Genomic DNA, 13,884 nt, shown 5'->3' on the forward strand with positions numbered 1-13,884 from the left:
GATTGGCACAGGACAGAGCGGAGTTTAGGGCTGTTGTACATAGGGTCGCTATGAGTCACAGGCGACTCGACGGCACATAACAACAACAACATATACTTTTTGTTTTGTTTTCCAAAACTATGTCAACATCTTAATTTTTCTATTGCAGTATTTTGGTTCTCAAAAAAAAATTCTTTTTGGTCCTATTTTCAGGTTCTTTGGATCCTCAAACTGACCCTCCACCCAATATTACTGAATCTTCTCTTACCATCCAATCTTCAACAGTGAACAGCATAACTTCTACAAGTAAGAACATTTGCAAATTATTTTTCTTTTCACAGGTTATTCCTTTATCTAAGTTGTTTGAGAATGAAAAAAAAATTTAGAAAAAAAGTGCTTGATTAATATATTTTTTTAAAACTTGTGATATTTTATATAAACATAAAATGCTATTCTCATGGCTTCAAAGAGTTAATATAGAACCCTTCATTTAAAACCCTGAGAAAAATCAAGTCAATACGTATTGTGTAAGAAATTTAAATCCTGTATTTATAAATAGGGTAATAAACAGACAGTCCTCATTCACAACTTTGTTCTCTATATAGTGTTTAAGAAATTATTTTAAGTGGGAATCTTATAGACAGGATGTAGTTCAATAGTCTTGCATTTAAATTTGTTCTGGTTTCCGTTTATATTGACAGAGTTGTTGGGTTAGGATTATGCCTTCAACCCTTACAGCTATGATATTGCTAACAGTGGAGGCCAGGCTCTGACTGGCAAGGAGATAAAATTGACTTCCAAAAGTTTGCAGTGAAGCAGACAAATAACAGAATCCTATTTATCCACAACCTTCCTGTTTAGTAAAAAAATAGTAACTTTATTTTTTTTATTTCAATTTTTTAGTAACTTTCTATAATACAAAAAAAAAAGTTCTATTCTATCCAGATAAAAGTATTGTTTTATTCATGAAAATTACTAATTTCAGCTCAAGATAAGAATTGAAAATCTAATAAAGCAGAAGCTGTTAGTAGGGATGGAAGAACAATGCCTTTGCAGTGTAGCCTCTGGCCTGTACCTTGTAGTTATGATCAGAAGCTGTAATATTCAGGAAATGTAACACATGCTGGAAAGTTGTCTGCGCATCACCATCATTTTTTTATTTAATTATCAATCTGTTCTTGTGTTTAATATTTTGAAATTTTTATTTTGTGTGTGAGTAAAGTTTCTGCCTTCCACATCCAATCTAGATATAAATCAAACTAGAGTATGATATTCCTCATCCAATAAATATCATTATTGTTGTTGTTGTTGTTGAGCATAATAAACATTAATACTTAGATCTCTGTAAGGAGATCTGGTGGCTTAGTCGTAAAGAATTGTGCTGCCAACCCAAAGGTACACAGTTTGAATCCACTAGCTACTTTTCAGAAGAGATGGATAATCTCCTTTCATGCAGTTTACTTCCTCTGAAAACCCACTGGAGGTTGAGTTGGTTACAACTCCAGGGTACAAAGCAATAAGAGCAATATATCTCTGTAAATCCATTGCCTTTGTGTTTATTCTGACTCAAACTTATCCTCATGGGACAGAGTAGAACTGCACCACAAGGTTTCCAGGGCAGAATTTTTACAGAAGCTATTTTCTCTTTTTCCTATGGAGCTGTATAGTATTCTGTATATTAGTTATATTTTGATGCTAGACAAATTACCTTAAAACTGTTTCACATGCTTTCTGATGATCAGAAATCCATAATAAGTTGGTTGAAAAGAACTGAAGGCTTGACTAAAGAATTGGTTTCAAAGCTCATACATATAAGCAATTAAATCTAGATCCTTAGCAGACGGCCTTCTCCATGGAATGTTCACAAAACAACAATTGGTCTCCTACATACTTTGTAACTCAGAGTGACCAAGACAAAAGTCACAGTGCCTCTTTAGGGTCTTGTCTCCAAAGTAATACTGCCACTTATATTTTATTCCATTTACTAAGAACAAATCATTAAGGCTATTTTATGTGTATAAAGAGAGCATTGAAGTAAAATTTCTTTAAGTGAAGAATATCAAAGCACTTCTGGACTAATCAAAACTGCCATATCATTCCATTTATGGAATATGATTTGATCATCTTTAAATGAAATGAGGTTTGCTCTTCTTTACTATTAAAGTGTGCTAGAGTAAAAATTATCATTAACATTTTCAAGATGGAGACCCTCAGATATTCAAGGTCAAAATGAGCACACTAGTAAGAGGCAAAATTGATATTCACACCAAAGTCTTCTAACTCTACATCCCCATATAACTATATTTCTTCAACTGATCTAAAAACTTCATCAAAAAAGAGGTCATGCCTGTTTTGCTTCTTAACTCAGAGTAGAACTATAAAAACTATTAGTAGATCTCTACCCAGTTTGACACAGAAGATATCAAGACCACCTGAAGAGACTCATCACAAAAGAAGAAACTGAGCAGATCATAAAAAGAGTTGTCAAAAAAAAAAATTCTTCCTAGTCCAGATGGTTTCATGGGTTTTTTTTTTAGATTATGACACACAACTTTATTATATACATATATTGTTTTTTAAAATTGTGATAAACAATATAGATGGCTTTTAAGAATAATTTTTAGTCATGGTTGAATTCTATGAAACATTCAGAGAAGGTCTATCACCAGTGCTACTTCAAGTATTTAAAAAAAAAATAGAAAAAGAAAGAACAATTTCAGAGTCATTCTGTGAAGAAAGCATAACCCTAATACCAAAACCAGACTAAGATACTACCAGAAAGGAAAACTACAGACCAACATCTTTTATGAATATAAATGCAGAAATCTTTAACAAACTCCTGGCCAATAGTACATTAAAAAAAAAAAATCATCGTGAACTAGTGGGATTCATAAGAAGTATGCAAGGATGGTTCAACCTAAGAAAAATAGAGATTATTGACAAAGTAAAATTCCTTCCTAATCCTAATCCTTTCTAATCCTAATCCTAATCCTTCCTAACCCTTCCTAATCCTTCCTAATCTTTCCTAATCCTAATCCTTCTTAATGCATCCTAATCCTTCCTAGTTCTTATCCTAATCCTTATTAGTAGTTATAGTGGTTATAGTAGTTTTAGTAGTTATGGGTTCTGGTGGTTATGGTTATATAGGTTAAGGCTTTAGCCTTTTCGCCTTCGCACCCTTATCATTATCCTTATCCTAATCCTTAGCCTTATCCTAATCCTACCTTATCCTAATCCTTCCTGGTCTTAATGCTTCCTAATCCTTCCTAATCCTAATCCTTCTTAATCCTTCCTAGTCCTAATCCTTCATAATCCCAATCCTTCTTAATCCATCCTATTCCTTCCTAATCTTTCCTAATGGGGAATTAAGAAGGATTAGGAATGATTAGGAGCGATTAGGATCAGAAAGGATTAGACAGGATTAGGAAGGATTAGAAAGCATTAGGAAGGATTAGGAATGATAAGGTAGGATTAGGATTAGGAAGGATAAAGATTAGGAAGGCTAAAGATAAGGTTAAGAATAAGGGTAGGGATTAGGGTGTGAAGACTCAAAGAAGGATTAGGAAGGATTAGGATTAAGAAGAATGATGAAGGATTAGGAAGGAATAGGATTGGAATCAGAAAGGATTCAACAGGATTAGGAAGTATTAGGATTAGGAAGGATTAGATAGGATTAGGATTATATAAAATTAAGAAGGATTAGGAAGGATGAAGATCAGCAAGGATAAGGATTAGGGTTTGAAGGCTCAAAGAAGGATTAAGATTAGGAAGGATTGGTATTAAGAAGGATTAGCAAGGATTGAGGAAGGATTAGGATTAAGAAGGATTAGGAAGGATTAAGGAAAGATTGGGATTAAGATGGATTAGGAAGTATTATTAAGGAAGATAAGGATTAAGAAGGATTTGGATTAGGAAGGATTGGGAAGGATAAGGAAGGGTTAGGATTAGGAAGGATAAAATTTAGGAAGGGCAAGAAGAAGGAGAAGGATGAGGGTGCAAAAGCTCAAAGAAGGATTAGGAAGTGTTAGGAGTAGGAAAGATTAGGATAAGGAAGGATTAGGAAGGATTGGGATTAGGAAGAATTAGAAAGAATTAGTCTCCTGACTGACATAATTTCTCTTCAGTGATTTAGAGAGGTTTCTGACAGCAGACTTTCCCAACACAATGCATCTTTTATTTTCCTGGCTGCTAGTGCCAAGATGTTGATTGTGAAGCCAAGCAAACTATCTAAAGCTGTTTACAATCTCAATCTCTTCAGCATCCATCACAATGCTGCCAATGCATCCTTTTTTCCCCGACTAAAAGTCAGTAAGAAAATAATATTTGACCTAGTGGAGTGGTTAATTAGATTTAAATTTGTGGCCCAAAAGTCTCAAGGTGAATGATGGTGAAGGACAAGAGGAAGGGGTGACAGATCAAATGGAGAGAACAAAAAGGAAGTAAGAAAGAAGCTAAAGCAGTAGGTACTTAAAGTGACTGAAGAAGAAAACGTCATCTCTCACTCATCTAAATTTTTAGCCTTTTTTAAGTTTTACATTGGTTTGCATACAAAGTTTGTACACATTGTGTTTCACACTATCCTTCTCATTCACTACATTTTACAAAATTAATCACCATTGAACCCTGTCTTTCCAGATCCTCACCAGATTTTTCTCATTTTTACATCCTTCCTCCACCCAGCATATTGTGTGACCCTTATGATTTCCCCTCTGCCCACCCTCACCCTTCTGCTCCCACTCCTTCCACCCTTTGGGTCCCCATATATGTTTTACTGGTTACTCTTCTATCTGTGGCCCTCTGGCTGGGTTCAAACTGTTTTCCTGTCAAACATTCTTCTAGGTGGTATAGCACCAGTCTGTTCCTTGCTGTACAGAGGTAACTCGTGGTTGCTGTGATGCTGAAGCCTGTGACAGTGATGTGCCAATCGTGGTAATGGGCACCCATGGTGGACAGTGGAGCTCCCTGACTAAATCAAGCCTGGAAGCAAGAGCGTCATCCACTTCCAAAATTGGCTTGCCTCCGGAAACTCTATGTACAAACAGTGCTCAGGCTGTTTGTTCATAGGTTCACTATGAGTCATCTACGACTCGACGGCATTAAACAACAACAACAGTCCTTGGAAAAGGACATCGTATTTGTAAAAGAGAGGTCAGTGTAAGATCAGAAGATCCTCAACAAGTGGATTGACACAGTGTCTGTAACAATCAGCTCAAGTGTATTGAAGATGGTAGGGATAACACAGGACAGGGCAAGTTTCAGATCCATTGTTTGTAGGATGACTGTGAGTCTCATTTGACTCAACAGCACAGAACAACACCAACAAAGTTTCAAAATCCTTGTCTCCAGAGAGCAATTTGGTTTCATCATTTCCAGGACAGACCTGTTTGTTCTCTTGGCAGTCCATGGTATGTTCAATATTCTTCAGCACCACAACTCAAAGCATCAATTCTTCAGTCATCCTTAAGTCATTGTCCAGCTCTCTAATGCATACATACCAAGTAACTGCAAAGACCACTGCCTGGATCAGGTGCATCTTAATCTCTAGACTGACAACACTGCTTCTCATTATTCTGGAGAAGCCCCTGACAGCAGATTTTCCCAATGCAATTCATCTTTTGATTTCTTGACTGCTGGTGCCAAGAGTGTTGATTGTGGAGCTGAGCAAGCTGAAATTGTTAATATCAATCTCTTCTCCATTTATCATGGATGCTAATTGGTCTAGTGGTGAGAATCTTTGCTTTCTTTTATTTATTTTTTTTTATTGGCTAGATTGAAATGTTGTTGTTGTTGTTATTGTTATGTGCCGTCGAGTCACTTGTGACTCATAGTGACTCTATGCACAATAGCCCTAAACCCTGCTCTGCTCTGTGCTAATCTCACTGTCTGCAACACACCCACCCCAATTACCCTAGTCATTGAACCAATCCACCTCATAGAGGGTCTTCCCCTCCTGCGCTGTCCCTGCACCCTCCCAAAGATGACATCCCTCTCCAAGGACCGGTCACTCCTTGTAACATGTCCAAAGTATGTCAAACGAAGCCTCAGAATCCTGGCCTCCAAGGAGCAGCCTGGTTTAACCCTCTCCAGGATTAACCTGTTTGTTTTCTTGGCAGTCCATGGTACATTCAGTACTCTTCTCCAACACCACAGCTCAGAGGCATCACTTCTCCTTCTATCCTCACTAGTCATTGTCCAGCTCTCTGATGCATAACAAGTGATTGCAAAGACCATGGCCTGTATCAGGTGCACCTTAGTCTCCAGAGTGACACTATTGCTCTTCAGTACTTTGGAGAGGTCCCTAACAGCAAACTTTCCCATTACAATATGTCTTTTAATTTCCTGGCTGATAGTGCCAAGAGTGTTGACTGTGGTTCAATCCAAATAGAAGAGTGCAGTCCTTGACCTTCTGCAGTAGATGCTTCAGTTTTAGCAAGCAAGGATGTGTCATCTGCATAATGTAAGTTGTTATATTTATCCTCAAATTCTGATTCCACATTCCTTCTCATAAAAGTAGGCCTGTGAAAACTAGGCCAGGTGCTGATTGTGGAACAGACCATCAACTTACTCATATGCAAGTTCAAACTGAAGCTAAAGAAAATGAAATCAAATCCAGAAGAACCGAAATTTGACATTGAGTTTAACCTACTTAATATAAAAACCATCGCGTCCATGATGAATGCAAAAGGTCTTTACAAAGATAGAGAGAAAGAAAAGACTGAGATGGATGTCAAAAGAGACTCTGACTATTCCACTAGAGCACCAAGAAACCAAAGCAAAGGGGGAAAAATCAGGAAGTTAAGAATTTAAGATTTCAAAGAGCAATTCAGGAAAACAAACCAAAGTATTTTGTTGAAATATGCAAAGAGCAGGAGTCAGAGAATCTAAAGGAACAAATCTACTTTGCATTTCTTAATTTGAAGGAACTAAAGAACAAATTCAAGCCTCCAGTTGGGGTACTTAAAATTCCTTCTACCCCATTCAATCAGTTATGCATGTCCTGTTTCAGACTATTAACTGCAGTATACACAATGCTTAACCGCCTGTGCAGGCTGACCTTCCTGCGCTTATTCGATTCTGGTGTTCATTATCCATTCATTTCCATCATATTGGACTGTAAGAGTGTTTTCTATTACTATTTCTTAGCCCAGATGTTTATGCCTACCAGAGACTTTTCACCATATCTGGAAACATTGTCAATTGTTTCAAGGTGTAGGAAGGATAGACAATGTTACTGGCCTCTGGTAGATAGAGGCCAAGTATTGGGCTAAGCCCTCCCCAGCACAGGACAGGAAAACTCCACCAAAAAATGTTTGGGGTTTTTTGGTGAAAAAATATTATCCATTCCAAAATGTCTATAGTACCAAAATTGAAAAAGCCTGTTTTAGTTCAAGTCAATGTCTTATTTTACAATATTGTGATGATTAAAAAAAGATATATGGATTGTTTGAGACAATTTTAAGTCTGATTTTTATGTAAGAAAATGATGTTAACACAATGACAGATTATTTCTAATTTTTTTTTTAAATCGCTGAATTATCATCAAAATCTTGTCTTGTGGGTAAAGACTAAAATGACTGGGTTCCTCAGAAGGATTCATCCTGGGGTGTTCCTTTTTAAAAGGGAGCAAGATGGGACATGCCATGTAGATCATCTTCAAAAGGCTGTGTTTTCATTCCAAATTAAAAAATGCAATGAACTACATAATTCAATCATCATTGTTAGGCTTTTTAGCTCCCTTTAACCACTCAATTCTTTTTCTTTTTACCTCTGTGAAATAATGTATTTTGAACAAAGTTAGAACGTAATAGAAATGGTACTCCTTAATTGAAAAGGGAGAATCATACTAGGAACTGGCGAGAGTTACCCATGGAAACCTAGCTCCGTTCAACCTGAACCAATTAGCTTTTGCTGGGTCCTAGCCGCATTCCCAGATCTATCCTCTGAAAAGACGTGAGGCTGACAATCGAGATGAGACAAGCCCACACAGAAAGCTCAGAGACACTCACCAAATCTAGGGTGGAGTGGTGCTGGCATAACTCCGGAGCTTTCGTTACCCTGAGGCAGAGCTTCGAACTGGTTCTGCCTGGTTCCGTAATGGCTGAGGCATCGAAACTAGAACAACCCTGAATTTGTAAGGGATGATCTGAAAGGGAAAACTTTTAGTTCAATACTCTACCAGCCAGTTAACCTTCTTCTTTAGAAACAAGAGCAGCATGCACATTGCATAATGACCCAATATGTTACCAGTAGACTCAGAAACAACAGTTGTTCACTCAAAAACTGGCACCTGATTGTGCACCTTTGAATATATGTCTCTATCCACAGTTCCGACAGTGTGAATGCAGCAATGGTTTTGAGCCTGGTGGAGATCATAGCGATAGGTTTCATTCATAGGGTCGCTCTTCTCTTAGTTATGATTTATAGTGGACTTGATGGCACCTAACAACAACATCCCCAGTCCTAGCAATGATCTACTCCGCCACATTAGATTCCTGAAAGGCTTTACTGTGCCTCTTCTAACTCTCCTGTTCCAGGTCTTCAGTGAATAATTTTTCTCATTTCAGTTATTTTTCAAATATGTGTCTATTATAATTTTACTGTGTTGTTCATGATTGAACCAATTCAAACTGGTTTATAGTCCTTCCCTAATAAAACGACCCATGCCATCTAATTCATCACAATGGATTGGCTACTGGTTCTGTCGAAGACTGGTTATAGGTCAGACCATGGAGTTCTAAAGTTAAGAGAGAGATTCCAGAGATGATCTGCAAGGTAATAGGCTTTCTAGTGATTTCTTCCTGACAGAAACCTTAGACCTTTCTCTGACCATGCTCTGTGTGTCCTCAAGTGCCAGGACACTCATTTGCAATCTGATAGCTTCCACCTTTCATCTAGTTATTCAGGCAACAGAAAGTAAAAGAAAAAAATGAAACAAAACCAAAAACCCAATGAGGACTAGAGACAAAGACAGCAAGTAATCAAGGAAGTCTGCACAAGGAAGCAGAAAATATTGCCTAGAAGGAAATATTGACTCAGATGTAGGAAAAACAGTCTTCTAGCCCAGAGTCATAAAAGAAAGCCAGCACAAGACAAGAGAAAACTAGTCGGATGAGTTCCAACATTGCTTGCTGAGAGAGGTTTGGGCTGTTTCTAAGTGAAACGGTGAAAATGTATATATGGTTTGTGGTCTGAACTAAGAACAACCACCAGACTCTGAGTATGTGAACAATGTAAATAAAACATGGCCTGTATGGAAAAAGAGCAAAGCACAAAAACACAAAACAAAACATTGCCTGTATGGTAGATCATAGAAACAAGAGGTATAGACAAGGAAGTCAAATGTAGATTTAAAGTAATAATGGCTGAACTAGAAAGGGATAGTAGAAATACAGAGACATGTTACAGAAAACTTAGCAGGAATTGTCTGTATAAATATGAAAGATAAAAATTTGTAGAAGAACATCATTCAAGGGCCTTCTGGTTGGTTTTTGCCGGTAATCACCTAAAATATTTTAATAGCTCATATAATTACCTTAATGTTTCTTGAGTATTTGCAATGTGCCATGAAGGGAGTGCTGATGTTTTATTGGTAAAGAATCGCACTACCAACTCAAAGGCACTTGATTCAAATCCACTAGCTGCTCCACAGGAGAAAAATGGACAATCAGCTCCCATGGGATATATTGCCTCTGAAAACCCACCAGAGGGTAAGCTATGAATCTGTTTCTACTCAACAGTACACAGCAACAATGTGCCAAGCATTATTCTAAAATAATCACTATATGATTTTATTTTCCTTTCCAACAATACAATCCAGGTACTACTATATAAAAAATAATACAGGTACTATTATTTTCCTGACTGTGGAGATGATGATACTGAAGTACAAAGTTAAATAACTTTCCCTGGAAGAACCAAGATGGAACTCAACTATACTTAAGACCCTGGGTCCTATTGTCATCATTAGTTTATGGTTGCTTCTTAATAAATGACTTTAAAATGACAGGATTCCTCTAATTCGAAGCTATTGTAGATGCTGAGAAGAGATTAAACATGATAGCTGTGCCCGAGTTAATTTCTGCTTTTCATGGGCCTGTATTTTCCTCAGAGTGGCAATTCCTGAGATTGGGGTTCATATTTCCTCAAATGGAAACAAATCAAAAGACTCTTCTCCATCCCTTACACCTTGACATCGTTAGAATATAAATCTTATTTCTCACAGGCATGAATGCATAGAATCCATGCAAACTTTGAATACCTTTCTTTGAAATTCTGATCACTTACTGTACTTTTCTCATCAACTATAGCTGGGGGTATATATTAAAGAAAAAAGAGTCAGTGGCCTTGGAGTTAATTCCAACTCTTGGAGACCTCACTTGTACAGAATAGACCTGCTCTGTGGGGTTTTCTGTAGATGTGATTTGGAAGTAGGCAATTAGGACTTTCTTCCAAGGCTATCTGCAGGCAAATCTGAACCACTGATCTTTTGTTTAGCCACCCCCACCCCACCACACCCACCAGGGATTTCAGGCACACAGGCTACTAAAGAACTGGTTTTTCTCCCTTACTGGTCACTCGTAAGTCAAAGATAGTCTTCTTTATGACTAGTTTACCTTGGATATTTGTTTATTCTGTTTTTTCACCTTGAGCTGAAGTACTTCTGGGAGAAATCTGTCAGAAGACCAGATTTTCAGTTCATTTAATAATTACTGAGTATCTGCAAGCACACCACATTATATGTGATGAGCTCTATCACACTTACTATAATTTTCCCCCCAAGATAGCCTTAAAAACCTTTCTAGACCACAATCTAGCAAGATACTTCTTGACTCATTCAGGAAGCACTTTCCCCAATCTGCCTCCCAGGAGAGATCAGAGTTTAAGGTAGAGATTAGGATTTCACACCACCTATCTCCTTTATGCTGGGTGGAAGGTCAGTACCTGCCCTGACTGACAACTGAGAGATTGATGAAGCTCATTCAGATGTGTTTAGATGTGGTTGATGGCCTATCTTCTTTTAAGTGCAATTCTACACTTAATGTTGCTATGGTTTTAAAGGCTCTTTGGCTGCAAGTGAACTGATGGAATGCAATTACACATTTGTCAAGGAGCCAAGGGGGTCAAGTTGATAGATGCTATGGGGATACACAGTAGAAGGTCAAGTGAAAATACTATTTGAGAAAATAAGTTGAATTTTCAATTCAGTTTTACATAAGAATAAAGGAAAAATTCTTGGGTAACAGTTTGACTAACTTGGCTGCTCAAACAGCAACAGAAACTTTCAAGTTACTTTTACCTTTGAATATGGTTAATAGAATAAATTGGATCAGATAAAGTAACAACAAAAATTACTTTGTGCCAATCATTTCCTGTTAAAATTAGCTCTCTTGGATCATTTCTTTTTGAGTTTTGAGTTTTTAAAATAAGTTTGAGGCAGATTCTGTGGCTCCTATGATGACTTTCTGTATAATAAATGTAGTCTGGTCTCTTTTAGTCACAGAAACAGACTTGAGTCAATAATTTAAAAGGTGTGTCAAATGGAAGGTCAAAATTCTGAAAAGTTAATTCAGTACAAAATCCCTTTCCTTTCTCCTCCCTCAAGTGAGAGGAATGCCAGAAGCTTGGGAAGTCACAGCTTGCAAAGGCTGGTAGATGAGGTGTGTGTTTTCTGTCTGTTGGTGAGTAAGGAAAGAGACATGACTAAGTCTTATGCTTTCCTTCCCCCATTCCCTTCTCCTAGTAGGAGAGCCTAATGGGAGTTGTATTTCTAACACAAATGCCTACCTTTCAGGCATAGCCTCAGGGAATAAAGATAGTCTATCTCTTCCTGTGTGATTTATAATCTAATAAATCTAGTAGAAGGTCAGCCATGAGTTGATTCTAACTTGTTGGCAATGAATTTGAGTTACCATAGTTATAATTTTGTTCTATCTTCTACTCCTGGATACTGATTCATGTGTCTGTTTCATTCTGTTATACAAAGAGTGGCTAAGGGTTAGAGTTGTCAATGGCACCTCGCCATAACTATATGCCTCTTTAAGAAGCAGATGGCAATGCCAAGATAGAGCAATAGGAAAGACTTGTTACCTCAAAACTTGATTTCAAACCCTCAATTTTAAAAATAAACAAGAGCAGAGGGTCGATAAGTAGTAAGCTTGCAGATAGCCCAGAATTAACATTTTTATTAAATATCCAATCTGGAGCTAGTTACAGTTATCACCAAAACCCTTTGGAAGCTTTAATACTGTTTCTCTTCATATCAGTCCAGACACCCAGTTGATCTGAAAGAGGCTCATAAAATGTTCTCTTGTGATAACTTTACCTGTTCTGCAAGTTCTGAGGATTCTTATCCTAGTAAAAAAGATAGGTTAACAGTATATCATTTATGTAGGGTTAGTTACAACAAAGACAAAATGACTTTAGTATTGTCTTGAAGACAGGCTGCTACCTGTCTTCAAGAGGTATGGTTGTAGTCCAGATGGGGACATCCTGGATGGGGAGGATACAGAATTGCCAACTTGATCTCATGGAGCACTTGGCAAATTCCTCAGAAATCCCCCTAGCTTGTAGCTGTCTTTCTCTTTTAGCATAGTCCACGCCTCAGCTCAGATCTGCTTATGCCCCTAAAGTCCTTGAGCCTCAGAGGTCTGCCCCTCTTAAAGATCTCTTGGCTCCTCTAGGTATTCTTGCTGTGGAAAAAAATAATTTCCATTGCATCTTCTTTTGCCTCCTAGCTCTTACCCAGAAGAGCCTTGTCTTTTCTCTGCATCCATTCAGGATTCTAGCCAGAGTAGACTCTCAGTGCAGCCTCTGCAGCCTGTCAGCACTGTCCTCAGACTCATCGTCCCAAGACCAAGTTCTTTTAGGGGATCTATTGAAATTACATTACATTGAAATTGGGTACACATTCTCACTCTCTACCCTCTTTGAAGGGACTTCTGATGGCTTAGTGGTAAGGAATTGCACTGCTAATGCAAAGATATGTGATTTGAATCCACCAGCTGGGAAATCTCTTTCCGTGCTAATTAAGGTTTCTGTAAATCAGCTGGAGGATTAGCTATGGGTCAGTTCCAATTCTATGATATTCAGCAACAACAACAGTACCTTACTCTAGCAATCAGCTCAACTCATTGCTGTCTTAACACAACTCAATGCATTGCCCTCTAGTGGAACCAACTCACAATGAACTCTCCAGTGGGTTTTCACAGGCTATAAATCATACGGAAGGAGATTTTCCATCTTTCTGCTTCAGAGAAGCTGGTAGATTCAAACTACTCACCTTCAAATTGGCAATGAAATTCCTCACCCATGAGGCCACTTGTAATAATAATGTATTTGACTCTTATGGCTTCATTTGAAATGGAATTACAGAGTTCAATTTGAAAAGTCAGTTTCTTATTATCCATTTAAAAAGTAAGCTTTTATAAACTTGAGGAAAATGTTGTGAGATGATAGTCTGCCCACTGAGATGATCCACAAAAAGCTGTGATTTATACTCATAGTGTGATATGATTAGAAAGAAGAATTATTCAGGATCAAGTAACCTCAGGGATAGAGTAATGTAGAGGGTTGCCAAACAAAAGAGAGTTCTAAAAGCAAAACCTAAGGATGTTTGAGGGAAATGGGGGAAGGTAAGGGAAAGAAGAAAAAGGAAAGTGCTAGTGTGGAAAGTTCCTCCCTCAGAGTGTTATTTAAAAAGAGAAAGAAAGGAGGTGTGAAGACCACCTGCAATATGGTCTGGTGACTGAAATGTTGCATTTTAATATTTTTTTTAAAATTATCAACCTCATTACAGAATACCAGAGAAATATCTATCTGTGTTTCATTGACTATGCAAAGGCATTTGACTGTGTGGATCATAACAAACTATGGCTGACTCTGAGAAGAATGGGAATCCCAGAACAC

The 13,884-nt window shown here is 37.6% G+C and overlaps 1 protein-coding gene across 1 annotated transcript in view; it reads left to right on the forward strand.

Annotated features, from left to right (window-relative positions):
- CD96 (CD96 molecule) overlaps positions 1-13,884 on the forward strand; it is a 182,276-nt gene that overhangs the window by 105,722 nt on the left and 62,670 nt on the right. The window contains exon 8 of the mRNA XM_006895355.1: positions 193-285. Within this exon, the coding sequence (XP_006895417.1) occupies positions 193-285 (93 nt within the window). The remainder of the gene's footprint in view (positions 1-192; positions 286-13,884) is intronic.

The sequence above is a fragment of the Elephantulus edwardii genome, unplaced genomic scaffold, assembly GCF_000299155.1.
Source record: "Elephantulus edwardii isolate Elephantulus edwardi_28Jun2011 unplaced genomic scaffold, EleEdw1.0 scaffold00165, whole genome shotgun sequence".
NCBI classification, from domain to species: Eukaryota; Metazoa; Chordata; class Mammalia; order Macroscelidea; family Macroscelididae; genus Elephantulus; species Elephantulus edwardii.